Source organism: Gekko japonicus, unplaced genomic scaffold (assembly GCF_001447785.1).
Source record: "Gekko japonicus isolate JY-2015 unplaced genomic scaffold, Gekko_japonicus_V1.1 scaffold518, whole genome shotgun sequence".
NCBI classification, from domain to species: Eukaryota; Metazoa; Chordata; class Lepidosauria; order Squamata; family Gekkonidae; genus Gekko; species Gekko japonicus.
Window position 1 is genome coordinate 288,750 of NW_015169789.1, and position 27,022 is coordinate 315,771.

Here is a 27,022-nt window from a genome sequence, read left to right on the forward strand (position 1 = left end):
ATGTCGAGACAGTGTGAGACTGCAATAAAGAGGGCCAATGCTATGCTGGGGATTGAAAACAGATCAGCCAATATCATAATGCCCCTATATAGATCGATGGTACAACCTCATTTGGAATACTGTGTGCAGTTCTGGTCACCACACCTTAAAAAGGATATTATAGCTTTGGAAAAGTTGCAGAAAATGGCAATTTGAATGATAAAAGGGTTGGAACACTTTCCCTATGAAGAAAGGTTAAAGCGCTTAGGGCTCTTTAGCTTGGAGAAACGACGACTGAGGGGTGACATGATTGAGGTTTATAAGATTATGCATGGGATAGAGCAGATAAAGAAAGAGGTACTTTTCTCCCTTTCTCACAATACAAGAACTCGTGGGCACTCCATGAAATTGCTGAGCAGTCGGGTTAGAACGGATAAAAGGAAGTACTTTTTCACCCAAAGAGTGATTAATACATGGAATTCACTGCCACAGGAAGTGGTGGTGGCTACAAGTATGGACGGCTTAAAAAGGGAATTAGATAAGCATATGGAGCAGAGGTTCATCAGTGGCTATTAGCCACAAGGTATAGATAGGGGCTCTGGGGCAAGTGATGCTCTGTCTTCTTGGTGCTTGGGGGGGGGTCAACAGTGGGAGGACTTCTAATGTCCTGGCCCCACTGGTGGACCTCCTGATGGCACTGGTATTTCTGGCCACTGTGTGATACAGAGTGTTGGACTGGATGGGCCTTTGGCCTGATCCAACATTGGCGTCTCTTGTGTTCTTATGAGGGGGGTGTTAAAATATTATCTGCCCCTAGCGTCAAGTAGGCTAGGTACGCCACTGCCAACAGCACAGGTGGTAAGGCAGCATGTACAACAACTGAGCTGCTTTTGAAAGACATCATATGATAACTTGGGGGCATAGTGATCAAGTATGTGTGATCAGCAGTTATCTGTCTTCCATGCTGAGTTCTGTCACTGCACAGGTAGCTCAGAAGAGAGGTTCACTTGATAAACAGGCAGTTTGAATGCTGATCACAATTGGTAAAGGGCTTGGCAGCTCTGATGGTTCATTGATAGTCCTCCAGTCGAAGAAGAAATCCATGATAAATAAAATATATAATTTTGGGTCATTTATTATGCTTAATTTCAGAAATCTGATGTTACCCTTCAACAATGTTTGATAGCTAGTGATTCATTTTAAGAAATGTGTGGCTTTAATATGCTTTATGTTCAATTCAGATTTTTGTTAAATACAAGAGATGTTTATTTCCATTAGAATTTTAGAAAAAATGTTTAAAAATCAGCTGTTTTTTACCTAGTCCTTCCTGTGAGTTACCCATTGTTTGGATGAAATGTCAGACCCTGTTCAGAACTGTCAGTAGTACTGGGTACAGACTTCACTTGGGATATACATTTTCCTTCCCCTATCATGAAAACTAGATCAGCTCAGGACTCCTGGTTTATGGGATTTACACTGGTATTTCTTCCTTTGATCCCTTTATAGTTTTCTTGCAGTTATGTAAAGATAATGATGTATAACATTGTGCTTCATTTATGCCTTCAGGAGACAAGACAGCCTATTGTGAAGCAGCAAATAAAAGAGTTATGGAAGTGATCGATTCTGCAAGAATACGACAAGAGTTGCTTCACACTCAGACTTTCCACCACAACCAGACAGAAGAAGTCCCACTGTCCAGAGATCAGAAGGCAGTTGGAGACAGGCAGCCTGAACCAGACACGTGGATTTATCCACTAATACAGATGAAAACTTTTGGGATTCAGATAGATGAGATTGTCACAGAAACTCTTCTGATGGAAGCAGAACTAGGTGCCAGTGTGTATCTCACCACAGGCTACTTCAACCTCACACAAGCCTATATGGACCTCATTCTGGGCACAAGGGCAAAATATCAGATTCTCCTAGCCTCACCAGAGGTGAATGGGTTCTTTGGGGCTAAGGGGATGGCAGGTGCCATCCCTGCAGCTTATGTTCACATTGAACGACAGTTTTTCAGTGAAGTATGCTGTCTGGGTCAGCAAGAGAGAATTCGACTGCAGGAATACTCCAGGAGTGGGTGGACATTCCATGCAAAAGGTGAGACGTTGTCAGGGCAAAGGATGGAATGCAAGCAGGTTATCCAAAGAGCCTTAGATAGCTTAACAATTGATGTGGCCAAATCTAAAGATGTGATTGATGCATCTAATTCTCTTTCAGTATTCTGTATCTGTTCAGGTGAGGGGCTCTGGGAACCTCTAAATTTTCATACCAAGGCCCTAACTCAGATGCAGCATCCTTTCATCCGATTGATTTAGTTGTGGATTTTGGATGCTATCAAGATTGTTAGTGGGAACAGGCAATGCTTACAGTATGATATATGCATGTTGTGGTAACATTTCATTGTTGGCTTTGTCATTTGGTTGATGCCATTTTTATTTCCTGCTGCAATTATGTAGGCAGGTGGAAAAACTAGAAATTTTCCACCTCGCCTCCATGTATGAAAGGGTAACTGTAGGCAACTGAAATATCATTTAGGGGTTGCCAGCCCCCTTCCCGTTGCCAACTCCTTTCTTACCTTTTCTGAAGCTGCTTGGAGGTGAAGGTGGAGAACTGAGTACATGGGAGGCAACAAAAGCCTCCATTTAAAGCAGCCTCTTGGTATAGGAAATGCCGGGGGGGGGGGGGGGGGGGGAGAGATATTCTAGGGGGAAGGTCTCTCCTTTCATTGTTACATCCTGACTGAATGCTTCAGTCTGTTCACTTCCTTCCCTGGCCTTTTAATGGGGGACAGGAGGAGGCATTTCATAGAAGGGATATGAATGTTGGGGATGTGGGTGGGTTTGTAGAGAAGTGAGTCATAAGTGTCTGGCATTACCTCAATTGATGTAGAAATTGTGGGATCTCTGTGTAGATATTTGGATGAGTATTCACTGTGGTTGGTTTTGTAGCCCTTACTAAAAGGCTGACACATCCTTCAAATCTGGAGACGCCAGTATCAGATTTCTAGATTCCCTGGCAACTAAGGTGACAGAAACTCTTTTTCCAGCCCTTCTTTTGATCTAATGGGAACTCACTCAAAAACTGGCTAGTTCATAGAAAACAGAGTGAGTGTAGGTGGGCAATTTTCTCAGTGGAGGGTGGTAAGCAGTGGGGTACCGCAGGGATCAGTACTTGGTCCACTGCTTTTTAACTTGTTCATTAATGATTTGGAGATGGGAGTAAGCAGTGAAGTGGCTAAATTTGCGGATGATACAAAGTTGTTCAGGGTGGTGAAAACCAGTGAGGATTGTGAGGCACTCCAAGGGGATCTGTCAAGGATGGGCGAGTGGGCGTCAACATGGCAAATGGGGTTCAATGTGGCCAAGTGCAAGGTGATGCACATTGGAGCCAAAAATCCTAAATATAAATACACATTGATGGGGTCTGAACTGGCAGAGACTGAGCAAGAGAGAGATCTTGGAGTTGTAGTGGATAACTCACTGAAAATGTCGAGACAGTGTGTGACTGCAATAAAGAAGGCCAATGCTATGCTGGGGATTATTAGGAAGGGTATTGAAAACAGATCAGCCAATATAATAATGCCCCTATATAAATCAATGGTGAGACCTCATTTGGAATACTGTGTGCAGTTCTGGGCACCACACCTTAAAAAGGATATTATAGCTTTGGAAAAAGTGCAGAAAAGGGCAACTCGAATGATAAAAGGGTTGGAACACTTTCCCTATGAGGAAAGGTTAAAGCGCTTAGGGCTCTTTAGCTTGGAGAAAAGACGACTGAGGGGTGACATGATCGAGGTTTATAAGATTATGCATGGGAAAGAGCAGGTAAAGAAAGAGGTACTTTTCTCCCTTTCTCACAATACAAGAACTCGTGGGCACTCCATGAAACTGCAGAGCGGTCGGGTTAGAACGGATAAAAGGAAGTACTTCTTCACCCAAAGAGTGATTAACACATGGAATTCACTGCCACAGGAAGTGGTGGGTGCTACAAGCATGGACGGCTTCAAAAGGGAATTAGATAAGCATATGGAGCAGAGGTCCATCAGTGGCTATTAGCCACAAGGTATAGCTAGGGGCTCTGGGGCAAGTGATGCTCTGTCTTCTTGGTGCTTGGGGGGGGGTCAACAGTGGGAGGGCTTCTAATGTCCTGGCCCCACTGCTGGACCTCCTGATGGCACTGGTATTTCTGGCCACTGTGTGACACAGAGTGTTGGACTGGATGGGCCTTTGGCCTGATCCAACATTGGCGTCTCTTATGTTCTTATGTTCACTCAAATAACTGATTCTTATGGGATGAAATCGAACCAAATTTCTGTTTTCCTGTCATGGGCGGCCACTGAGACTAAGCTGCAATAAGACTGGAATTGTAGGTGTCCCTGCCTTAAGCTCCCTATGTGCGGCTGCTGTTCCTTTCTCTCAGCCCTCTGTGGCTCTTAACTTTTTATGCAGAAAGTGAAGCCTTGCAAGGTAGCATGATTAATCTCTACCCCCTGCTGGAACTTCCAGGGTAACAGTAAACAAATTCTTCCCTGGAGTGCCTGTTTGCTTCCATAGTTAGCTTTCTGTTATGAGCAGTACAAATTGGATTAGAGCAAACTGAGCAGGCTGCTGTTCCCTTGGGCATGTCCCAAAGGTCACATCCTAATAGGCTGCACTTCTCCTGGGATCTGTGCTTTTGTTTGTCTGAGCCTGCTGGCCATTAATGATTATGGGAATGCTGCTATCTTCCCTGCCTCCTTCCTGCAGAGCTGCTGGGAAGAGGCTTGAAGGGGTGGGGTGTCGGGAGAGCTGCTGAGGAAGCCTTTTTTCTTAAGGAAACATTCATGTCTTTACGCACTGGTGCTGAACCACACCATGAGAAACAGCCAGGCATGGGACCACACAGATAAGTGCTGCTTATGACCGCACACATTCTGAGAAGTCTGCTGTCAAGATTCTATTCAAGTGGGGATTGGCATCTTTTGGCCTCTAGCAGCTGCAGATTCTGCTGTCTAGCTGCAGTGGGGACCAAAGTATGGTGCTTCTCAATGCTGCTGTTTATATCTAGGCTGCTGTAACTTTTGCCTACTAAGAAGGGTGGTATGGAGCAGCAATACCAATTTAAGCAATTTCCTGCTGCAACTTTATAAAGTCAGAAGTGCTATTGAAATTAGAAATGAAGCTATGAAGTACAAAAATGAACATTTGGGGAACTGAAATATATACAAAACTTATTTTCTTATCAGAGTATTTACATTGCTATTAATGTAGCCCCCCCCCCCCCCCCCCGTCCCCCCTTTTCTGCCCTGCATGCTTTTTTGTCTGTGCAGGTCCTATAGCTCCTGACATAATTTTTCTGGGCATCGAAAGGGACTGCTGGGAGAAGGGAAATGTGGGGAACCTTTACGTACACCAGCACCTTCCACTAACCTTTTGATGTAACCCATTAGCTGGTTTCTTGATTTCAAGTGGGTTTTTAACCAGATACCAATTTTTTGCAAACTGCAGAAGATAGATGAATTTGAAATTTACTATAGGATATGAGAGTTGTACACATTCATAGCATATATGAATTGTAATGTCCTTGTCCTGTAGACATATGTAGTTGCTAAATAGCATTTTGAGGGAGGCAGCTAAAATATGTTAAAATTCTGCCTTATAAGATATTTTCTCCTTTAGAATGAATGAAATACTTTTTAAGAGTTTGCTTTTTAGTGTTTCACATTTAAAAGGCACTGGGGAAAAAGGCTCACCCAAATATTTTGTTCGTTGGTTTGATTTCTTTCTTTCTCTTACTGTCACATTTTTAATGGAAGTGAATAATGAATCAGGACTCTGCAAGTTCGAATATTATGAGCATCATACCTTCCTCACTCCAGGTATTTGTTGGAACTTGGTATTGTGTGTGAAGATGACTTCCCTTTTAATGTGCGCCAGTTCAGTAAGCGTATTGGCACTCTTAACTGGTGATGCTGTTGGGAGTTCAGTTTTCTAAATATAGTTAGGTTAGATTTCAGCATTCTTGTTTCCTGTGTGTTGCAGCTGAGGAGGTGTTTAAGGATTCCTGTGTTGGGAAGCAAGCTGCTAAAAGGCTGGGATAGAAGGAAAGAGTTATTGGCAGGTGTGGAGATGCTTACTGCTGAGAGACAAGTATTGTAGGGATGGGGTTGGGAGCTGTAGCACTGCTGTCAGTTAATGCAACTGCATGCGAGGCAGGTATTACTTGGGGCCTAAATAATATTTCTTTGTTGGAAATGAACAGGGATTGAGAAATTCTTCAGATTTCCCCACCTAGAAGGGTGAGTCATGGTGTGAGCAACCTTAACCTGGCATTGTCACAAAGCCAAGCCTGGCAGCCTGCCACCCTTTTCCTCTTCCTCTGTGGTAAGGTAAAGAAAAGGAAATGTGAACAGACTGCCAGTCAAATCATAGCATGCATTCCTTTCAGCTCTGCATGACTTTATCATTTGCTGTCCATGTGGGCATTCGCTTGAGGAGTCTTGATGTACAGAGAAAAATGTGACGAAAGGTAATTGTGGAGATATGTAGAACTACAAGAATCACTTGTGGGTTGGAATACAAGTCACTGTAGTGAATGTGTCAAGCTAGCTAAATCATTCTCCTTAAGAGAGAAGAAAACGCAACAGTATCTCTGAAGTTACTAAGGCTGGGATGCAGAATAGGCATTACACTACAAGTTTAAACAGGGACACAGTAAACTGGGAAATGGAGGTAAGCACTCAAGGCTATTATTCATATGTGCAAAGTACCAAAGAACAATGGGAATTCTTTTTTCAGGCACAATGGGAAAGCATTAGTTAAACACATGATAGAAGCAGAGGTCGTTTCCTACCGGAGTGCCAGTCCAGCTGAAATGAGCCCCCCCCCCCCCGGGAATTAAATGCCTGGCTTCTGGAGAAGATTGTGCACGGAAGCCAGGCATGTCTCCACACCTCCCCGCGGTGGTGGGTTGGCTGGAGAAGAAAGGGGAGGCGGGGAGACATGCCCTCCTTTCCCCCTGAGCCTCTCTGCTTTTGTGGAGAGACTCGGGAGGGGGGATTTAAATGCCTGGCTGGGGAAGCAAAAAAAGAGGGGGAGGCATCTTCAAAAGCCTCAGGCCGGCTGGGACAGGAAGCAAAGAGAGAAGGGATATAAACGTTAAACCCCTTCTCTCTTCTCTCCCCCCCCCCCGCCTTGGCAGGCCTGCTGGGGAAGGGAAAGGGAGGTCTTTGAAGATGCCTCCCCCATTTTTTACTTCCCCTTCTGACACATTTCTGGTGATGTCAGGGGGGGTGGTATATGCTAATGAGTTATATGCTAATGAGCTCCTGCACTACTTTTTCTATGAAATGACCCCTGGCTAGAAGTAGCAAGTCACTTTGGATCTATAGATATTTAACGTGGGTGGTGTCTACTGAATCTCTTACATTTGGCTCACCATGCACATTAGCAGTGTTAACATTTCAGTCTCACATACTACCCTCTGTTTGCATATTGTAGTGGATTGATCCTTAACCCATATTTTCTGGAGTCACCTTTTAGGACTGTTTGTGATTATTACTGCTGGTGTGTGTGTGTTAAGTGCCGTCAAGTTGCTCCCGACTTATGGTGACCCTATGAATTAATGTCCTCCAAAACATCCTATCATTAACAGCCATTCTCCTTGCAACCTGAGGACTGTGGCTTCCTCAGTCAAGTCAATCCATCTCATGTTGGGTCTTCCTCTTTTCCTGCTGCCTTCTCCTTTTCCTAACATTATTTTCTTTTCCAGTGACGCTTGTCTTCTGATAATGTGACCATAGTATGATAGCCTCAGTTTAGTCATTTTAATTTCTAGGGGAATTCAGGCTTGGTTTGGTCTAGCACCCACTTATTTGTCTTTTTGGCAGTTCACGGTATCATAAAACTCTCCTCCATAACCACATTTCAAAGAAATCCACTTTGTTCCTGTCAGTTTTCTTCATTGTCCAATATTCATAGCCATACTTAGTAATGGGGAATATTCGGGCATGTATTAGCTTGATCTTGGTCACCAGCAACACATTGCTACACTTCAGGATCTCTTTAGCTCCTTCATGGCTGCCCTCCCCAGTTTCAGTCTGATGGACTCCATTTCTGTGACTTGGAATAGCTTTATTAATATCTACTCCTGGTGATCTGTTCCACCCCATTGCTCTCCATACAGCTTTAACTTCACTTCACTTTCTAAAACTGTAGGTTCTTCTTCAAAAGACTCTTCCTGGAAGGAATCTGTTGTCCTTTTGTCTCTTTTGTATAGTTCTTCAGTGTATTGTTCCCATTTTTCTTTATTTCGTCCTGTTCTGTTAATGTATTTCTGTGTTGATCTTTCAGCATGCCTAACCATGATTTAAATTTCCCTTTGATTTCTTGGATCTTGTGGTATAGATCTTTTGTTCTTCCTTTTCTGTTCTTTTCTATTTCTTTACACTGGTTATAATAGTTCTCTTTGTCTCTACATGTGAATCGCTGGAACGCTGCATTTAGGCTTTTAATTCTGTGTCACCTTTTACTTTTGCTTCTCATCTATCTTTAGCAGTTTTAAGAGTTTAATCAGTCATCCACTGAGGCTTTTCTTTTTGCTATACTGCATATTCTTCCTTGATAATATCTCTGGTTTCAACCCATAGTTCTTCTGGTTCACATTCACCTGAATGCAAATCTGTTCTTTACATGGCCTTTAAACTCTTCAGGAATGTTGCCTAGATTGTATTTTGGTTTTGTGATTGCTTTTGTGATTGGGTGTTTTTCTTCAGTTTTATTCTAATTTTTTATTTTAACAATTCATGTGATCTGTACCACAATCCGCTCCTGGTCTTGTTTTAGCAGAGGGAATAGAGCTTCTCTGTCTTCTGCTTTTGATTATGTAATCTATTTGGTTTCTATATTGGCTATCTGGTGATGTCCATGTGTACAATTGTCTGCTTGGTCGCCTGAAACATGTCTTTGCAATGGAAAAAAATTTAAATTGGACAGAGGAATGTCAGAGGGCCTTTGAGAGACTGAAAGTACTGTTTACGTCCGAACCTGTCTTGAGCCACCCGGATGAGAGCGAGCCCTTCATTGTGCAAGTCGATGCCTCAGATGTGGCAATGGGGAGGGGGCAATCCTACAGCGCTGGGAAGATGAGAACCTACACCTCCTCGCCTATGTATCAAAAACGTTTTCTGATGCTGAGAGACATTGGGCAGCCTGGGATAAAGAGGCCGCGGCTATTAAGCTGACTTTGACCACTTGGAGACCCTGGCTAGAAGGGGCCAGGGTGCCACTTGAAGTGTGATCACAAAAATCTCGAAGCCCTGCACACCCCTCGCCAATTCAGTGTGAAGTAATTGAGATATGGCACCTCCCTGGGAAATCTAACTTCCTGGCTGATGTAGTCTCGCGCCTCTCCCAATGTGCCAGTCAGAAAGAGGAAATTTTGGACCACCCCAGCCCAGTTTGGGTGGGGGCAGTGGTTACTCAGAGCCAAGCTAAAGCAGGGGAAAGCCAGAGCCCTGAGCCTCGGGTGGAAAAATTCAAAGCGGCCTTCAATGAGGCTGACATGAAGGAAATAGAAAAGGAGACTTCCCCGACCTAGGCTGGAGATGGCTGTTGGTACTGACAGCACAGACTATTTGTGCCCCACTCCCTGCGTGGAGAGATTGTGAAACTCTGTCACCATAACAGACTTGAAGGACATTATGGATATCTAAAAACTTTGCATTTGACTCGGAGGCAATTCTGGTGACCTTGCATGTGTGGGAACATTTCTCACTATGTGTCCTCGTGTCAAGTGTGTTTGAAGGGAAAGGGAGAGGGAACCCTCAGGACTGTTGCAGCCCCTTGAAACCCCTGACAGTCCGTGGTCAGTCATTTCTATGGATTTCATAACTGATCTGCCACCCAGTAAAGGGAGAACTGTTGTGTGTGTGTGTGTGTGGGGTGGTGGTGGTGGATTTATTCTCAAAACAAGCCCATTTCATTCCCTGCAAATGAGTGCCCACTGCCAAGAAACTGGCTCAGCTGTTCATGCAATACATTACTAGACTCCACTTGGTCCCTACAAAAATCATGTCTGATAGGGTACCCCAATTTGTGGCAGCCTTTTGGAGAGAGCGTTTGAAAGTATTGGGCATTGCACAGGGTCTCAGTAGCACTTAACACCCTGAGATGGATGGCCAATCAGAGTGCACTGTTTGCGGAATACAGTTATAACTTGGTATATAGTTCCATGGGGGCCATCCCGTTCAAGGTGGTGCAGGGTTATGAGGGGACTCCCCTTCCTACAGTTGCTTCTCAACCATCCAGACCAAGGGACTTGAAAGTGTGGTGGTCTGAGTTGATTCAGCAATGGACCTTAATTCAAAAGGCTCTGGTTAAAGCAAAGGGGGATTACAAAACCCAGGCTGACAAAGGCAGGTCACCAGAGTGGGACTTACAACCAGGGGACTCTGTGTATGTTTCCACAAAGAATCTGAAGGGCCTGCAACCTGGGAAAAACTGGGGTGGAAATATGTGGAACCTTTTAAAGTGTTACGTGTCATTAACAAAGTGACTGTTGAATTGGACTTATCTAAGAACTTATGTCACATCCATCCTGTTTTCCATTTAGTCTGCTGAAGAAGGATCCTGGACCATCGACATGAAGTCCTCAACCTCCGGCCCCACCTCCTCTGATAGTGGATGGAGAACTCCACAAAGTAGTGGAGGACATCCTAGACTCTAAGATCAAGAGGGGTCACCTGTACTATTTAATCAAATGGCGTGATTTTGATCCGAGTCATAATGAGTGGGTTCGGGAGGATCATCTGCGGGCCAGACAATTACTTCGTGCTTTTCACTGCAGACATCCTCACAAGTCTGGGGGCTGAGGGGTGGCCTTGGGAGGGGCACTATATCAAGTTCGGGCCTCAGTTGCCAAATGTTTTCTCCTGCTTACACCCCATTTGTTGTGTTATGGCTTCACATATGTTCTCATATTCATATGTTTCATGCTCTGTGTCTCACCTGGCTTTCTTCCCTTGCTGTTTATCATCTCTGCTGCAAATTGGGAGGGGGGGAGTGTATGTGTATGGCTGTCTGCTTTGCTTGGTTAGTGCCAGCTTGGAACAGTTCTCATGCAGGGGCCTCCTGGTGTCTGGAAACCAGTTCCAACACAGAAGCTGTCTATGCTTGGAACCTCTTCACCTCATAATAAATAAATCTTGCTGCTACAAGAGTGTTTGTGGGAGTATTTGCATCCAGAACTTGACACAATCCCTTTTAATGTGAGAGAACAGCTCTGAAAGAACTTATGACTGACCCAAGGTCACTCCAGCAGCTGCATGTGGAGGAGTGGGGAATCAAACTCAGTTCTCCCAGATTAGAGTCTGTGCTCCTAACCACTATACCAAACTGCCCTTTGCTTTGTCTTGCCTTCAGAGAATGTGCTTGCCTTCAGTGAACATTTTTAAAAGTAATCGCCTACAATCCATGGAAGATACAAATGGGCTTTTCTGCTACTCAGTACAGCAGTAGGCACTGTGGCTTGTTAGCATAAAGTGCCTATCTAGTAAACAGGTTTGGGGATTCATTCTCAGCTGGAGTTTTGGTTTTTTAAAAACAACAACAATATTAGAATGCAATTTTGGCCATTGCATTACACGGGGGGGAGCATGAACACTGCATCAGAAAGGCACCCCCCCCCCCCCCTCACACTTTTCCTCTGTCACTCACAAAAATGTGAGAGAGTGATGAGGGAGCAAGGCAGGCTCCCCCCCTTAACTGTGTTGTATTGGTGGTAAGCAAACATTTGTGGGGGGTGAAAGCTTGGAAAGGACTCCTCTGGAACCCCTGCTAAGCTCTTCATGTGCTGTTGCATTGATCCCAAGCATCTCAGTCAGGGCCGGCTCACCCGCTAGGCGAACTAGGCATTCGTCTAGAGCGCTGGGCCCTGGATGGGGCGCCTACGTTCGCCTCCCCCCAAAAGCCCATGGGAGGGCGGGGGCGCACGGAGACGGACCTCCGGGAGACCCCCCTCTCCAATCCCCTCGTTCTCTAGGCCGGCTGTGCAGAAGAGATGCAGAGCCCCCCTCACCTCCTGCACAGTCCCCTCCCTCCCGTGCACGCCAAGTGCTGGCATGGGGGGAAGGAGAGGGAGGTTTTACGGTGGGAGGAAGGCGCGCCGGGGAGGGGGGGCGGCTCAGTGCTGCTGCAACTTTCGGGAGGCTTTGTTTCCCTCCCCCCCACATGTCTTTAGGCCCCACCGGGAGGTTGGCATCTGCGCCTCGCCTAGGGCGCAGGAACACCTTGGGCCGGCCCTGATCTCAGTGAGACTTGCACAGGAAACCAGTTGCTGGGTGTGTGTGTGTTAGGGCCCATTATAAGTCAGGAAGTCACACTTCTGAGCGCCCAGCAGCCCTGCATGCCTGCCTGGAATTCGGGGGGGGGGGGGGTGCGGGGGGGGGCTTTCTTTCTGATGCAGTGTTCATGGTGCTGGGTAGCAGGAGACCAGAGGCAGGGCCTCAATTTGAGAAGCGGTGTCTGGTGTCTGTCCCTCCTGGCAGGAAGACCCCAACAGGACAGTGGTGGCAGCATAACCTAGTGAAAGGAAGTGGAACGGCACCCTCCAGGAATTGGCACAAGCCAAGGAGGGGGCTGGCAGAACAGGGTTTATAAGTCAAAATGGGCCTGTTCCATCGCAGCATATATAACCGCTAAAACAGATTAATGTTCTATTACCATGCATGTAAAGGGCGGAGGAGGGGAGAAGCATCCTTTTACTACTTTGTTAGATCATGGGGAAATATTAACTCCCCCCTTCTGTTCATATTAACAAAGTTTTTCTACTGTAGTACATTCTGTTGCCAAGTGGGATAGGGATAAGAAGGACTTGAACTGAAAATAAAAGGGGGGGGGAATGGAAGATTAGGTGGAGGGAGACAGAAATGAATGAGAAAAGTGTGGAAAAGAGAGGGAAAAGTTTTATCTTGCTGCAACATCCTAACTACCACTTTATAAGATCTGGCTGAGCTGGATGCAAGGAAAGGAAGAGAGAAAGGCTAAACTATTGGAGAAAATAACCTTGTTAGCAGGCTGCACACTGCACACTGGCAGTTACTGTAGTAGCTATTGGTGTACTGTCATGTCTTGCTTCAGTAGTGGCTTGGTTGATGGGTTTTGCATGATCTGTTAGACAAGTTTGGAGAAAAGCAATTCTAGCCTATAGTAGAGTGCCCTTTTGCGGTGCTGAGACTTCCCTGCACCCCAAGTGGTTGCAGCCAGAACTACATTAAACATAAATGGAAAGACATTTAGCTGGATACATGATGCTGGCTTCAAGAGCCCTTCAGCTGACTTGCACCCCCCAAGTTCTGCTTCCACAGTCTCCCCCGTCAGTGGTCCTGTTCATATACATTGGTCCAAACCATCTCAGGCTTTAAATGTCACCAGCAGCTGCATATAGAGTGCATTGCAGTAATCTAAATTAGATATAACCAGGACATGTACCACAGTGGCCAGATCTTTTCTGCTCAGGAGGCTAACCAGTCAAAGCTGGTAAAAGGCATTCCTAACAGCTGTCACCTGCTTATCCAGCTCTAGGCCTGGGTCCAAGCACACCTCCAGATTACAGATCTGTTCCTTCAAGGAGAGTACAACCCCATTTAGAACAGGTGACACCTTAAATCCCAGATTAGACCTTCCCCATAGACCTTCCTCTTACCAGTAGCACTTCTGTTTTGGGAGGGATTAATCATCAGTTTTATTAGCCTGATTCCACTTCAGAATTGCCTCCAGGCACCGTTTCAGGGTTTCTACAGCCCCCCCCCCCCCCCCCCCCCCCCTCAGCTGGATGTGCGAGATAGAACCGAGTGTCATCTGCATATTGGTGACCAGAGGTCCCAGTCCAGATCTCTGGATGACACCTCATCCAGCAGTTTCTTTTAGTTGTTAAAAAATGTAGGGAACCTTGCGGGACCCCAGAGGCCAGGGGGCTGAGCAGCAATCCTCCAGCACCACCTTCTGGAACTCACTCGCCTATACGTTCAGAACTACTGCAAAATAGTACCTCCCACTCTAGAAAGACAGTCCAGAAGGATCTCGTGATCAATTGTATCAAAAGCCACTGAGAGGTCCAGGAGAATTAACAGGGCTACACTACTCCTCTCCATCTTTTGGTGCAGGTCATCCACCAGGGGGACAAAGTCTGTTTCAGCCCCGTAAAGGTAAAGGTTCCCTTGCTAGAAAGCCAGTCGAGTCCGACTCTAGGCTTGCGGTGCTCATCTCCGTTTCAAAGCCGAAGAGCCAGCGCTGTCCGAAGACGTTTCCGTGGTCATGTGGCCGGCATGACTAAACACCAAGGTGCACGGAACGCTGTTACCTTCCCACTGAAGTGGTACCTATTTATCTACTTGCAATTTCTTGCTTTCGAACTGCTGGGTTGGCAGAAGCTGGAACTAGAGACGGGAGCTCACGCCGTCATGCGGCACACTCGGGTCTCGAACTGCTGAACTACCGACCTTCCACAGCCTGCAGTTCAGCATCTTAACCACTTGAGCCACCGCAGCTCCATAACCAAGCCTAAAACCAATCTGGAAAGGATCTAAAAAGACTTTAGGTTTCCATGTATAGTCTCCAGTTGTTTTAAAAGTCCAGTAGTCTCTTAATATCTTCACTTAAATCTGTTTCGTCTCTCATCCCCAGTAATAGATTTCTTCTGGAGATTCTGGTAGTTTTGTTACTAAAAGCATCTGATGTCTTCTGTGGACATGGCATTTGGCTATTGTTTTAAGGAATCTCTCTTTGTTCTGCCAAGGCTGCCCAGTTATACATATTTGGGCATATACTGAAATCCAACTGAAGAAGCTTGTTCACAGACGCTAGTACTACATCTAGATGAAATTCCAAGCTAATCTCTGAATATAACAGACTGCAGACATTTTCCACCAAAGCTGTGAGGTTTGCAGGGGCTGTTCTGTATTGGTAAGGAGGCTCAGGGAAGAATGTCCTTTTACTTCTGTAATTTGCGTAGGTGCAGTTAAAAATTGGAGCAATGTGGTTTCAAACTCTTGAGTGACTACATACTGCCGTGGCTGTTGCAATCAACATGTTTTGAGCTAGACTGTTGTTCCAGAAGTGTGTGTTCTTTCACTTCTGTTGGGGTGTCCAGCTGCTCCAGATGTGAGTGTGGAACAGAGTTGGCAGGCAACTATTACTGCCAGAGATATGCTAGCATTGTTTGGCCTTGCTCTGAATTAACATGTATGCTAACATTTAGGTGTGTATAAGAGAGCGGCGGCTGCTACTCCTTCTGTACAAGTGACAGGTGTTGGACCTGTTTGTTGGTATACAGGTACAGCTGCCGAGGGGGAAACTTTTTTCTCATAGAAACAGTTGTTCTGATATGATCATTGGTGCCATGTATTGTAACAAATTTCCTTTGAAGCCCACACTACTGCAGAAACGAAGTAGAGGGAAATGACTCTTAACACTTGCCCACAGAATGTAGGCTTCGCTGCTTTCGTCTGCAGTCTGGAACCTTTTTTAAACTTGGCTTCTTCTCTGATTTGTTGGTAAATATATCTGTGTAACATTTGGGACTTGTGCTACATGAAGTATAGGATTGGTGGTGAAGTGATGGACCCAAAGCATAGCTTGCGTTAGTCACTGTGATGGACAGGGATTACATTACACAAACTGAGAGAAATCAGAGCACCCAACGGTGTCACCAGGTATCCCATTTGGTACTTGTTGACTCTTGTCATTCCCTGTAATTTATTGTATGACACTGACTGTAAGGAAGTATCCATATTTCCTGGTTCCTTGCTTAGTGACCTGAAAGCGTTACACTGCCAGTAAATACAGCAAAAGGCTTTGTGTGTGTGTTGTCTTTCAACAACAAACTATTGTTTGAGGCTCAATGCAGCTACCATGGTCACATCCTTTGTCTGCCACATTTCCCTTTTCCCCATGTTTTCCCTGCAGGCCTCTGGTTGTACCTGGCAGGAAGCAGTCTACCCTGCTTAACTCTGATTGGCTCTCCTAATTTTGGATACAGGTCAGTTCATCGAGACCTGGAAGCACAGGTTGCAATAGTGACAAAAAACAAATCTCTGCAGCAACAGTTCCATCAGGTGCGTGGCTTGTGAGTTGAAGTTTTGTGGGTTCTGTACTGTATGATGGGAACTGTGGCCAGGGGGTGGGTGGCTGGGATTCAAAACTAACAAAAGGGAGCTTGGCATAAGCAGCCAGTTGGAGGTCCCAATGATGGACCAGAAGGGGTGTGAAGTAACAGGCTGGTCTGGAGGAAGAAGAGGAGGGAAATTACTGTTGTTGTTGTTGTTGTTATTTATTAAATTTTTAAACCGCCCTCCCCTGAAGCGCTCAAGGTGGTGTACAACATATTTAAAATACAATTCAGTTAAAACATCATAGTACATAAATTAATTAATTTAAAATCAGACAATCAGATGTGATTCCAGTAAAACCAGTAGAAGCAACCTTCTATCTTTGATGGCATTCTGCATGTGACCATTTCCTCCAAGGGGCTGGGTCATGGGCCGGATAAGATGGAAAACCATTGCTGTTGTCAACCACAGGCCTGGTGGAACATCTCTGTGCAAGGTCCCGCAGGTCGTGGATGTCTCCAGGTAGAGAGAGAGTTCCACCAGGCAGGAGCCAGGGCCGAAACAGCTAGACATCTTTTGAGTCTGGGATCACCAGCAGGTTTTGATCTTGTGAGCCTAACATTCTTTGGGGGACATACCGGATAATACAGGACTTAGGGAAAATAGAGCTTGTCTGGCTGTGATATATTTGCATACTTTCTCTGGTTTAGTGGTTGTTCCTGTCTGAGGAATCAGACACAGGGAATGGAAACTAGTTACTAGCTAAGGGCAGTCTCAATAAATACTGCTGGTAGCTCCTTGTGCTTAGATAACTCTCATGCCTGATGCATATTTTGTGGCACGATTTAAAATCTAGTTCTTTCCTACTATTCTTGGGGAAGGGTTATAGTCTATCAATATTTTAACAAGCAAATGTCAAATTTCTCTTTTTATATATTCCTCTTGTGGGCTTTAAGCTTTCTGCTTTTGATTTTTAAGTTTTATAAAATAGTTCCTCTTGGCTTCTAGCATTTACTTGTGCTAATTTGTCCATGTAGACTCTAAATAAACACTTCTCATGTGATCCTCTCTTTCTGCATTGCATGGCCTAGGCTACTCTTTTGGCTCACTTTGCAGTCTGGTTTTTGAACTGCCCTTCCCAAATCTAAATTTGCATGGCAGCAAGACAATAGGGCTTGGAGGAAGGGCAGGGTTTCGTTTCACTGAACACCAGTCTTTGGGAGATGCAGGAAATGGCACAAGCCCCTTTTGCTGATTCCAGAAGCATTGGGAGAAAGAGAACGGGATGAGAAGGACTTGGACTTGTGCTGTGCTCTGCATTTTCTAAAGCCTTGCATGATGTGAGGCCTTTCCACATGTCAGCAGGTTTGGTGTAGGCCTTGTATGGTTCATTTTGCACATCATTCTCAGTAGGGAATTACAGAAGTCTAGTATGAGAAGTATTACAAATACTATTAAGAAAAGAAGCGATAAAACTCTTTCCACATACACAAAGACTTCTTAACTTCCAAAGAATAGTCCCTTTCTCTCTTCTGTCATGGATGGATACGGGGGGGGGGGGGAGCCCTGCTTAACTTGGCATACTTCATGTTCCAATAACCTAATTCAATTTAGTTTCCTAGAGCTTTTCGTGAATGGATATCCTTGCAAAATGGCTGTTCCCTATGCTGTACACTGTGAAGTTGGTTGATAAGCACTCTTAGAAAGGAAGGTCCCCTCTCTCTCCATCTATTTCTCATTGTCAGTCACCTCACTTTTTTCTGTGCTCTTCTGTGCAGACATTAATCTCTGTGGTCAGGGACCCTATTATGTCTGTCCTGCACAGTGCCTAGTGCATAACAACAGTCCTTAATGACACTCCCATTATCTAGTGGCAGAACTTTAAGTAGCCGAACTTTGAAATTACCTGGGTTTCCCCCCCTAAATACATCCTCCCTGAGCTGTGATTATAACATGATGTAGAATGCAAACTGTAGTCTGGAAACTTGCTTCAGGTCAGGTGCACTAATCTGTCTTCCAATTTAAAACAACCAAAACAGAGAAATAACAGGGAGGGCACAAAAGGCCTTCAAACACAAAGACATTTGACACTAAGGCTTACGATAAAAAAAGAGCTTTGGTAGATGACAGGAATTAGAGGGAGAAGGTAGAGTCGAATGTTCCTGCCTGCTTTGTCCCTCTAGAGCCATGGGCTTTGGGGAGTTATTATTACATGGGTGGGCAGTGAGCCATACCAGACTTGGTGCACCTGATTTAGAGGCAGGCCAAGGCTCCCTAATTGTTTGGGGGTTCTGCCCATTCAGCAACCCATTTTGCTAGTTCAAATGAAAAAGGATGCTTTTGATGTAAGTGCTACTTTCAAGTGCTGTGGGTATTGTAATAGAGAGGCTTTCTTTTTCCCTCCAGCTGTGTTGTTTGTACTTTGAAGAGGCTTAGCATTTCTGGGAACTGCACTGAATCTTTCTGTGCATTCATTTTAAAACACAGCCTAGGAGCTTTTTCTAAAGAGAACTGAGCAGTCCAACCTCTAGAGATTAAAGTCAGGCTTCCTTTTTGGACAATTATAGCTCAGGGTTGGTTGTGTTACGGGAAAAAGAAATAACTGCAGGGCCACATCTTGCAATGCTTTCCTCCTCAGTGCATTTGTATACATATGTGGGATGGGCTCTGTGTGTGTAATGACTTGGGTTTGGCTCATGTGGCAGTTGAGATGGCAAGCATGGCTTTGGCAAGCCAGTCTGAGGTTCAGATCTGTGCTCGCTCCAGTGGGAAGCTCACTTTCCTGTGGTTCATGACCAGCACTTTATTTAAGCCAGTTGAGATTGACAGGCATGTGGACGCCTTTGGCAAGAGCTTGAGGATCTTGAATGGTGATGGTAGATGCATCACAAAGGTAATTGCTTGTCAACCAGGGTGAGAGCAAATGTTGAAATTCATGTTGAGGTGGTTCTTTTTCTCTCTAGGAACAGGAGGAGCTTTATCTGCGTTCTGGTATTGTATCTGCTTTGACATTTGAGCAGCCTAATCGTTATGTCAAGCTGTGGGTGAAGATGGTAACACCTTTGATTAAGAACTTCTTCTGAAAAAGGTAGGCTTACCCTTTGGATACATTTTCTCTATTGCTTTTTTATACCGTCTTCCTGCTTGCAAGGATTTAAATCAATCCATAGGAAATTAAAAAATCCACTTAACTCTCCTTTTTTCCTGGAGCAGTGCTCTTCCTGCATACCATGAAGCCTAGTGCTCAGAGACCTATAATAGATTGTCCTTGTTGTTGCAAAATTTATTTTTTTCACCCTGTTACATTTGGGGGGAAAAGGGTAAAATTATTTATAAAGTAACTGGGCCCCTCTGCAAGCAAGTGATACTGACCTGAGGAAGAATTTCAGCTCTCTTATGAACGTTTGACCACTTTCTGTACAGTTACAGATGCTGCAGTTTAAAATACATATGCTTCATGTTAATTGTGAATGTGCATGGAAGTTGCTTTTTATCCCAGCAAAATACACAAAAGGGTCAATCTGAAACATCTAGCACCCTCTTTTAGGCACTTTGCTGAGAAAGAAACATATTCACAACTAATGCAAAGTGCAGGTCTTTTGTAGTCTGGTATCTGTACCCAGTCCAGAAGCCTATTAAAGGTGACATTTGATTAGTACAAAGTTCTCACAGATCTTCTTTGTGGTCTCTGTGCATCACACCTCTGGGATATAGTGCTCCTGCGCCGACCCCGATCAGTAAATTTGAAACCTAAAAGGGATTTTTGCGCCCACTCCCAAGTCATGTGCAGGGGGCTCTACTGTGCATGACTACAGGGATGGGCATGACAATCCCACCAGTTTTCTTCTAACCACTGCGCTGTTAGGATCTCCCTCGCTCCGGTCAGTAACTTTCCTCCTATGGAATAGAGTTAGTGATTTTTTCACTGAAGGGTGCGGCCCTCATGGGCCACCCTTCCCTTACATCCCCCTCTTCGTCTACCGGCTTATGCTCAAATGATGGGGCTTCTTTAAGCAGTGCAGCAGCAAAATCGCATCCCCTGACGGACACTCCCTCTGCCTCTTGTGCCTCGGGGAAACTCACTGAGTCGATTCCTGAGTTCTTGAGGAATATATAAGTTATAAGTTCTCGGAGGAAACCTGCGCATGCGTCAGTAAGATTAGGTGCCTAACGCTACCCCTCCGAGAAAGGAGTTAGATAAAATAAAACCAGAAACTGGAAGATAAGGATGGAAGAGTAACCCTAGGGAGGAGGAAACCTCAAAGAAGAGATAACTTTGGACTTGGTGAGTCTTCTCTATAAGGCTAATTAACTTAATTAAAGCCTTTCCTCATAATGGCGTCAAGGAGATGGCTGAGCTTATATCTAACATGGAAAGAAACATCAGAGAGGGCATCACTTGTCCACCGACAATCGGGATCAATCATCGGGGCTCCCCCCTCCACCACCATTCCATGGGACCAACGCCAGTGGCATTTTCGATACAGGGCCTACCCACCTTCGACTGGCTTTTGAGCAAGGGAAACCTTTATATTATAATACTGGCTGATTTGTTTTCAGTTCCCTTCCTAATAATCCCGAGCATAGCGTTGGCCTTTTTTACTGCAGTTGGACACTGTCTCGACATTTTCATTGAGTTATCTACTACTACTTCAAGATCTCTCTTGGTCACTCTCTGCCAGTTCGGATCCCATCTACGTGTATTTATAGTTAGGATTTTTGGCTCCAATGTGCATCACTTTGCACTTGGCCACACTGAACCCCATTTGCCATGTTGACGTCCACTCACCCATCCTCGACAGATCCCTTTTGAGTGCCCCACAATCCTCACTGTTTCTCACCATCCTGAACAACTTCGTGTGATTTGCCCATTTATACTTACTCTCTGTTTCCTATTTAGCCAGTTTTTGATCCACAAAAGGACTTGTCCTTTTATCCCATGACTATTGAGCTTACTTAGGAGCCTTTGATGAGGAACTTTATCAAAAGCTTTCTGGAAGTCAAGGTAAACAACATCTATTGGGTCCCCCTTGTCCACATGTTTGTTCACTCCCTCAAAGAACACATAACAGGTTAGTGAGCCAAGATCTTCCCTTACGGAACCCATGCTGAGTCTTCCTCAATAGTTTTTGTTCATCAAGGTGCCTACTAATTCTTTCCTTAATAACAGTTTCCACCAACTTACCAGGTATCGATGTCAGACTGACTGACTGGCCTGTAATTTCCCGGATCTCCTCTGGAACCCTTTTTAAAGATAGGAGTGACATGAGAGTGGTTCTGGAGTGGGCAAGCACTTCTCATCTTCCACAGTGAAGACAGAGGCAAAAAATGCATTTAGCTTCTCAGCCATTTCCCTATCATCCTTCAGTACTCCTTTTACCCCTTGGTCATCCAAGGGCCCCACTGCCTCCCTGGCTGGTTTCCTGCTTCTAATGTATTTGAAGAAAGTTTTATTGTTGGTCTTTACGTTTTTTGCTACATGTTCCTCATATTCCCTTTTTGCCTGCCTGACCACAGACTTGCATTTTATTTGCCACAGCTTGTGTTCCCTTTTATCAGCCTCACTGAGACTAGCTTTCCACCGCTTAAAGGAATCCTTCTTACCTTTTACAGCTTCCATTACTTGGTTTGTTAACCATGCAGGCTTTTTTCTATACCTATTTGTGCCTTTCCTAACCTGTGGTATATATTTTTTCTGAGCTTCTAGGATTGTAGTTTTAGATAGTCTCCAAGCTTCCCCAATGGTTTTGACCCTTTCTACTTTTCCTTTCAGTTTCTTCCTCAAATGTCCCCTCATATCAGAGAAGTTACCCCTTTTAAAGTTAAATGTGGTTGTGTCAGTCTTTTTGGGCAACTCCCTATTTATACAAATGTTAAACAATAACATTATGGTCACTGTTCCCAAGCAGTGCAATCACTTTATTTATAACTAGGAATCAATGTATCCCACTGATTTTCTTCATCTCTCCCAGTTTCTGAAATACCCACTATGTCTGTTTTCCCACCAACACCAAGTATTCCAACTCCCCGATTTTACCTCAGACACTTCTAGCATTTGTATATAAACATCTATAGTTTCCCATGTATGTTAAGCCAACAACCTTCCTCTTGCTGCCTTGAGACCTTGCCAGCCAGTCCATATCTTTTGCCACCATCTCAGTGGACAATTCTAATCCATTTCCTTGTAGAAAAGTAACAGCCACCCCTTCATCTCTTTGAGATGAGCCATCCGGAACCAGAGACTTTTCATCTCCTGTCAACTTCCCCCCAATATTCAGTTTAAAAACTGCTCTGCCACCTTTTTGACTTTAAGCACCAGCAGCCTGGTTTCTTCTCGGGACAAGTGGAGACTGTCTGTTTTGTACAGCTCCCTCTTGTTCTCTTATGCCATGCCTTCACTCAGGCTTAAGCTGTCATCCCAAAGGCTGTCCAGATGGATTGTGGAAACTATTAAGATCTATTACCTATTGGCTAAGAAACCACTCCCAGGCCTGCTCCATGCTTACTCCACCCAGGCCTTAGCTACTTCCATGGCTTTCCTGAAGGGTATACTACTTCGTAATATTTGCAGCGCAGCGACTTGTGGTACCCCTCACACGTTTGTGAAGCATTATGCCCTTGATGTGTGTCTCCATCAGCGAACTTCAGTGGGAGATTTGATGTTGCAATCAGTGTGTGTCTGAGGACCCTCCAGCACCCTCCTCCAGGTAGGCCTTTGCTTGTTACTCTCCCAGAGGTGTGATGCACAGAGACCACGAAGAAGATCAACAGGTTGCTTACCTGTACCTGATAATCTTGGAGTGGTCATCTGTGCATTCACATTACCCACCCTCCTTCCCCACTGCTGTTGGTCCTCCTATTTTTCTCTGAGACTGATGGCAGCGGTCAGAAGGTACTGGCGGGATTGTCATGCCCCTCCCTGTAGTCATGCGCAGTGGAGCCCCCTGCACGTGACTCAGGAGTGGGCGTGAAAATACATTTTAGCTCTCAAGTTTACCAATTGGGGTCAGCACAGGCACACTATATCCCAGAGGTGTGAATGCACAGATGACCACTTGAAGATCATCAGTTACAGGTAAGCAACCTGTATTTCTTGATTTCTAGCAAGCAGGAGTTTCAGAGTGCTGGTGCAAGGGCCTGTGAATCCACTGTATTCCTACAGTTGCAAAAAGCAGACTAAATTATCTTTTCCTTCTCTTTGATATGTTGACAACCATTTCATCCAGAGCTCCTTTGGAAGTGTAACTGATCATCCAGAGGATTTAAAAGTAGACTGAAACCTATCAAAAATAAAGGAAAATAAAAGCTGTATGAGCAGCACTCCCTGGGAGATCTCCAGTTTGTCAAACCCAAATAGGTCTGGTACCTTACCAATCCTGAATTTCTTGCAAAGGTTGCCAACTTGGTGATGAGACAGGGGCTTGTCATTCATGAATTTTGGAGGTGATTGTGCATTTTGCCATGAATGAGAATTTTTAGTTAGCCTTACCAGTTTTAAATGGCTGCAAACTGGTCAGTCACAAGAGCACCTAGTATTGGCTTCTCTCCTTAGGAATCAGCTGATAGACAAGTCTGGTTGTGTGCCCTTTGTGCTTAAAAAGATCAAATTCTGTGCTTAGGCAATCCAAATTAAGCACCACAAAACCCTGAATTAAAAAAATAATGTTATTTTGCAGGATTTGTTTTTAGTGCAGTGTAGTTTTTCTACAGAATTTGACATAAGTAAAGGCATGAGGGGCAGTGTGAGAGAGGTGGGTTAAAGTAATAGCGGGGTCTTAAAAAACCAGGGAGTTATACAGTGGATCCCTTGATTTGTGGACCTTTGTGTGCTACACTTTGATTTCATGCTTAGCTCCACAAGAATGAAGATTAGGACACTGTTCCTATCACTCACTGCATATAGCTGGTTGTTAAACTGGAAGGAGTTGGGAATAACTTTGGAGAAGTGCTGTCATTGCCATGACTTCCTAGTGGAGCATGTGCTTAGGTTGCAACAGAATGGAAGTGTTCTGTGTGTTGCCCGTGCATAGTGTCTTATACTGTGGAGAAGACACTAGGAATGCTGGACTTGGATGCATCATCCCAAGATCAGTGCTGAATGCTTCTGTAGCAGTAAACAAGCTAGCTGAGAATGAAGTTGTCAGTTGGATATGGAAGAGGAATCCAGATGGACCTTGCACACAGGCTTCTCTGTTCTTTCTGGTGGGCTAGTGCAGAGCCAGTTCTGGCTGAATTTGTATTCTGTCCCTAGCAGAAGGTTATCATAAATTATGGTAAATGAACTGTTTTATACCCACATGACCAACAAATATCACTTCGGACACACTTCCAAGGAATGTGCTGTTTATTGGCAATTTGCAAATGACTGGCTTGGCTTGGACTTCTGGTTAAAAGAAGAGCTTTGCTGTTAAATGGAGCATTAAACTTGTAACAGCAAAGCAACCCCAGCAAGAATCCACTTAGCTGGCTTCTCTTTTGTCTTCAGGTTGAAGGTCCAGACATAGGTGGGGCCTCGCATGCGTGTCTTGTACACAGGACATTCGTACATGTTCTTGGTATCCATGCGGTCCACAGGGATGGCTTTGATGAAGATGACGGGCGTCGGAGGTGTCAGCTCTTTCAGCCGTGCATCGCTGATAACACCAGTCTGAACATCCCAGCGAGCACCTGCAGCAGAAAAGAATTCTTGAGACTGTGGCCTGCTGATTCATCCCAGAGGATGCTTAGTTTGCAGCAAATGCTAAGGAAGGAAGGGAGCCCAGCACTTTCCACCTTCTGTCTTTAGCTGGCTAAAGGCTAGGTGTTTGGCTTGGGTGTGCCTTGGGTGCCATCTCAAAAATTTACTTATGCATTTGGCAGTGTTACAACCATAATCTAAAAAGCCAGATTTAAGCTCTGCCCTTACTTTTAACCTGCAGCAAGGTTATGATCAGTGTTCTTTTACTCTAGAAAGCTGTATTATTCTTCCTCCTGCAAGTCCCTTGGTTTTAGTCCACTAGGTAATAGAAACATAAGCCCCTTGTCTATACTTGATTGAGAACAATAAATGGTCAGGCTTCTTCAGCCTCCTTTAAAAATAATTGTTACTAGGCAAAAAAAAGACATTGATCTTAGATACTACATTCCAAGCCTTATTCACACTTTTAAAAGGGGGAGAGTTGAACCAACTCCATTAAGCCATTACCTTTGTTGCTCTTAAAGTTCTAGTCTTGCTAAGGACTGTAAAATGGGCATGTGCTGCCCCCTGCTGACATGTTAACAATTAGCAAAATTAAAAAGGCAGCTATTCAAACTGTCTGTTTCATTACTTTCTAGTTGATTGTTGTATAGTGGAATATAGCTGTCAAACTCGGGTCCTTGTTTGCCATGAGTTTCTCATGTTCTGTTTTAACTGCCTGTCTTGTACGTGTAATGCTTTGTTCCTTCACTTTGGGGATGGGGGGCCTGTGTGAGAGTGTGTGTGTTTAAGAATGCTTTGCGGCACTAATTTACAACTGCTTTCCAAGTGGGCCTCCCAAGCTAGGAAGAATGTACAACGACCTTGAAGGCCAATCTCTGCTAGCTGGCTTTTAGTAGATAGTGTAACTGTAGGTTCGCAGGGGAGGGGAGGAGGGCTAATGGAGTGCACTAGGCTTAGGCAGGCTGAATGAATGGATTGATTGGACCGGTCACTGGGCAGGCTTGTTTGAATTATGTATAATTTCAGAACTGGCACCAACGGAGTAAGTTCTGACATGGAATGGTCTCAGCTTGATAGATTCTCATCTCTCACTAAACAAGTCACTGCCAAGAGAGTGTTGTTGAGAGCAAGTTTGTTCAAGAGTCTGACATAGTGTCAGAACTCCTTCATTACCTCGACCTATTGCACTACTGCCGTGATGAACGAAGAAGACAAGGACACTGGGACTCAGACTGACAGACCGGCCCATGAACCACTCATCCCAACAGACGAGGGGAAACTCCAAGGCAAGGAGGTGAGACAGAAGGAGCAGCAACCCATACAAATAAGATGGGATGATCCTGACTGGCTGGTAACACCCAGTCCAGAGCGTGTCCAAATCGGTCAAGATCGTTCCACGACAACCCCGAGCACCTGCGAGTGGCCGGGTTACCTGCTGAAGAAACTGATATTGAGCTGGTCAGGCAGGAATTCCAATGCGAAATGGACGAACTGTGGCGGGACACCCAAGCAGCCCTGGCGGATCTCCCAGCTGCTATCCGAGAGGCTTGCAGCAGGAGCTCCAGGCCATGGGGGGTAGCCCCATCCAGCACGTCCCCACAGGACCCCCAGCATGCCCAGTGCCTGCACCGCAGCCCCAGCCAGTGCCCAGCCTGGACCACCACCTGCGCTGGCCAGGCCGAGAGAAGTGCTAGAAGCTATGTTTGACAGGACATCAGAGAAGTTGGCATTCTTTGTTTTGCAGGTGCAGAAGTTCCTGAGGGAATGGGGCCCCGGTGATGGGGCTGGGAGCTAAGGTGCACAAACTAGAGGAACCTTTCAAATTCTCCCAGATAGATGGGACACCAATGAAGGGGGAGCCCTGTATGTACTGCACAATTCACCTGCCAGTAGGGGTTGGCTCCCACTGGAAACTGCAATCCTTTCTCGTAAACTCCTTGGCCAAGTTCCCAATGGTTTTGGGGAGCCCTTGGCTCCAGGCCCACGGTTGTCCAATGGAGTGTGGGAGCCTTGCAGTTTCTGGACTCCTGCTGCAAAGAGCATAATTGGAATCCAGAATGGGGGAAGATACCAAGCCGGGCACCAGAGCAGGTATGGCTGGCTCAAGAGGAACTGAGCCACATCCCCCCGGAGTACAGAGACTTGACCAGAGTATTTGAGGGGGGGGGGGCGGATGAACTTCCCCCTCATCGGAAGACTGACTGTGCCACAAAATGCCCAAGGGGAAACTCTGTTCCATGAGCCCGGCGGAGAAAGAGGAGATGCGAAGGTTCACTGAT

At 45.2% G+C, this 27,022-nt stretch overlaps 2 protein-coding genes across 2 annotated transcripts in view; one reads left to right on the plus strand and one right to left on the minus strand.

The window, feature by feature from the left end:
- Window positions 1-24,623, plus strand: part of PGS1 (phosphatidylglycerophosphate synthase 1) — a 53,294-nt gene extending 28,671 nt beyond the window's left edge. Inside the window, exons 8-11 of the mRNA XM_015416989.1 lie at window positions 1,546-2,076; window positions 15,921-16,069; window positions 19,027-19,151; window positions 24,549-24,623. Of these exons, the coding sequence (XP_015272475.1) occupies window positions 1,546-2,076; window positions 15,921-16,069; window positions 19,027-19,146 (800 nt within the window). The 3' untranslated portion in view covers window positions 19,147-19,151; window positions 24,549-24,623. The remainder of the gene's footprint in view (window positions 1-1,545; window positions 2,077-15,920; window positions 16,070-19,026; window positions 19,152-24,548) is intronic.
- DNAH17 (dynein, axonemal, heavy chain 17) overlaps window positions 24,483-27,022 on the minus strand; it is a 184,248-nt gene continuing 181,708 nt past the window's right edge. Inside the window, exon 80 of the mRNA XM_015416991.1 lies at window positions 24,483-24,730. Within this exon, the coding sequence (XP_015272477.1) occupies window positions 24,483-24,730 (248 nt within the window). The remainder of the gene's footprint in view (window positions 24,731-27,022) is intronic.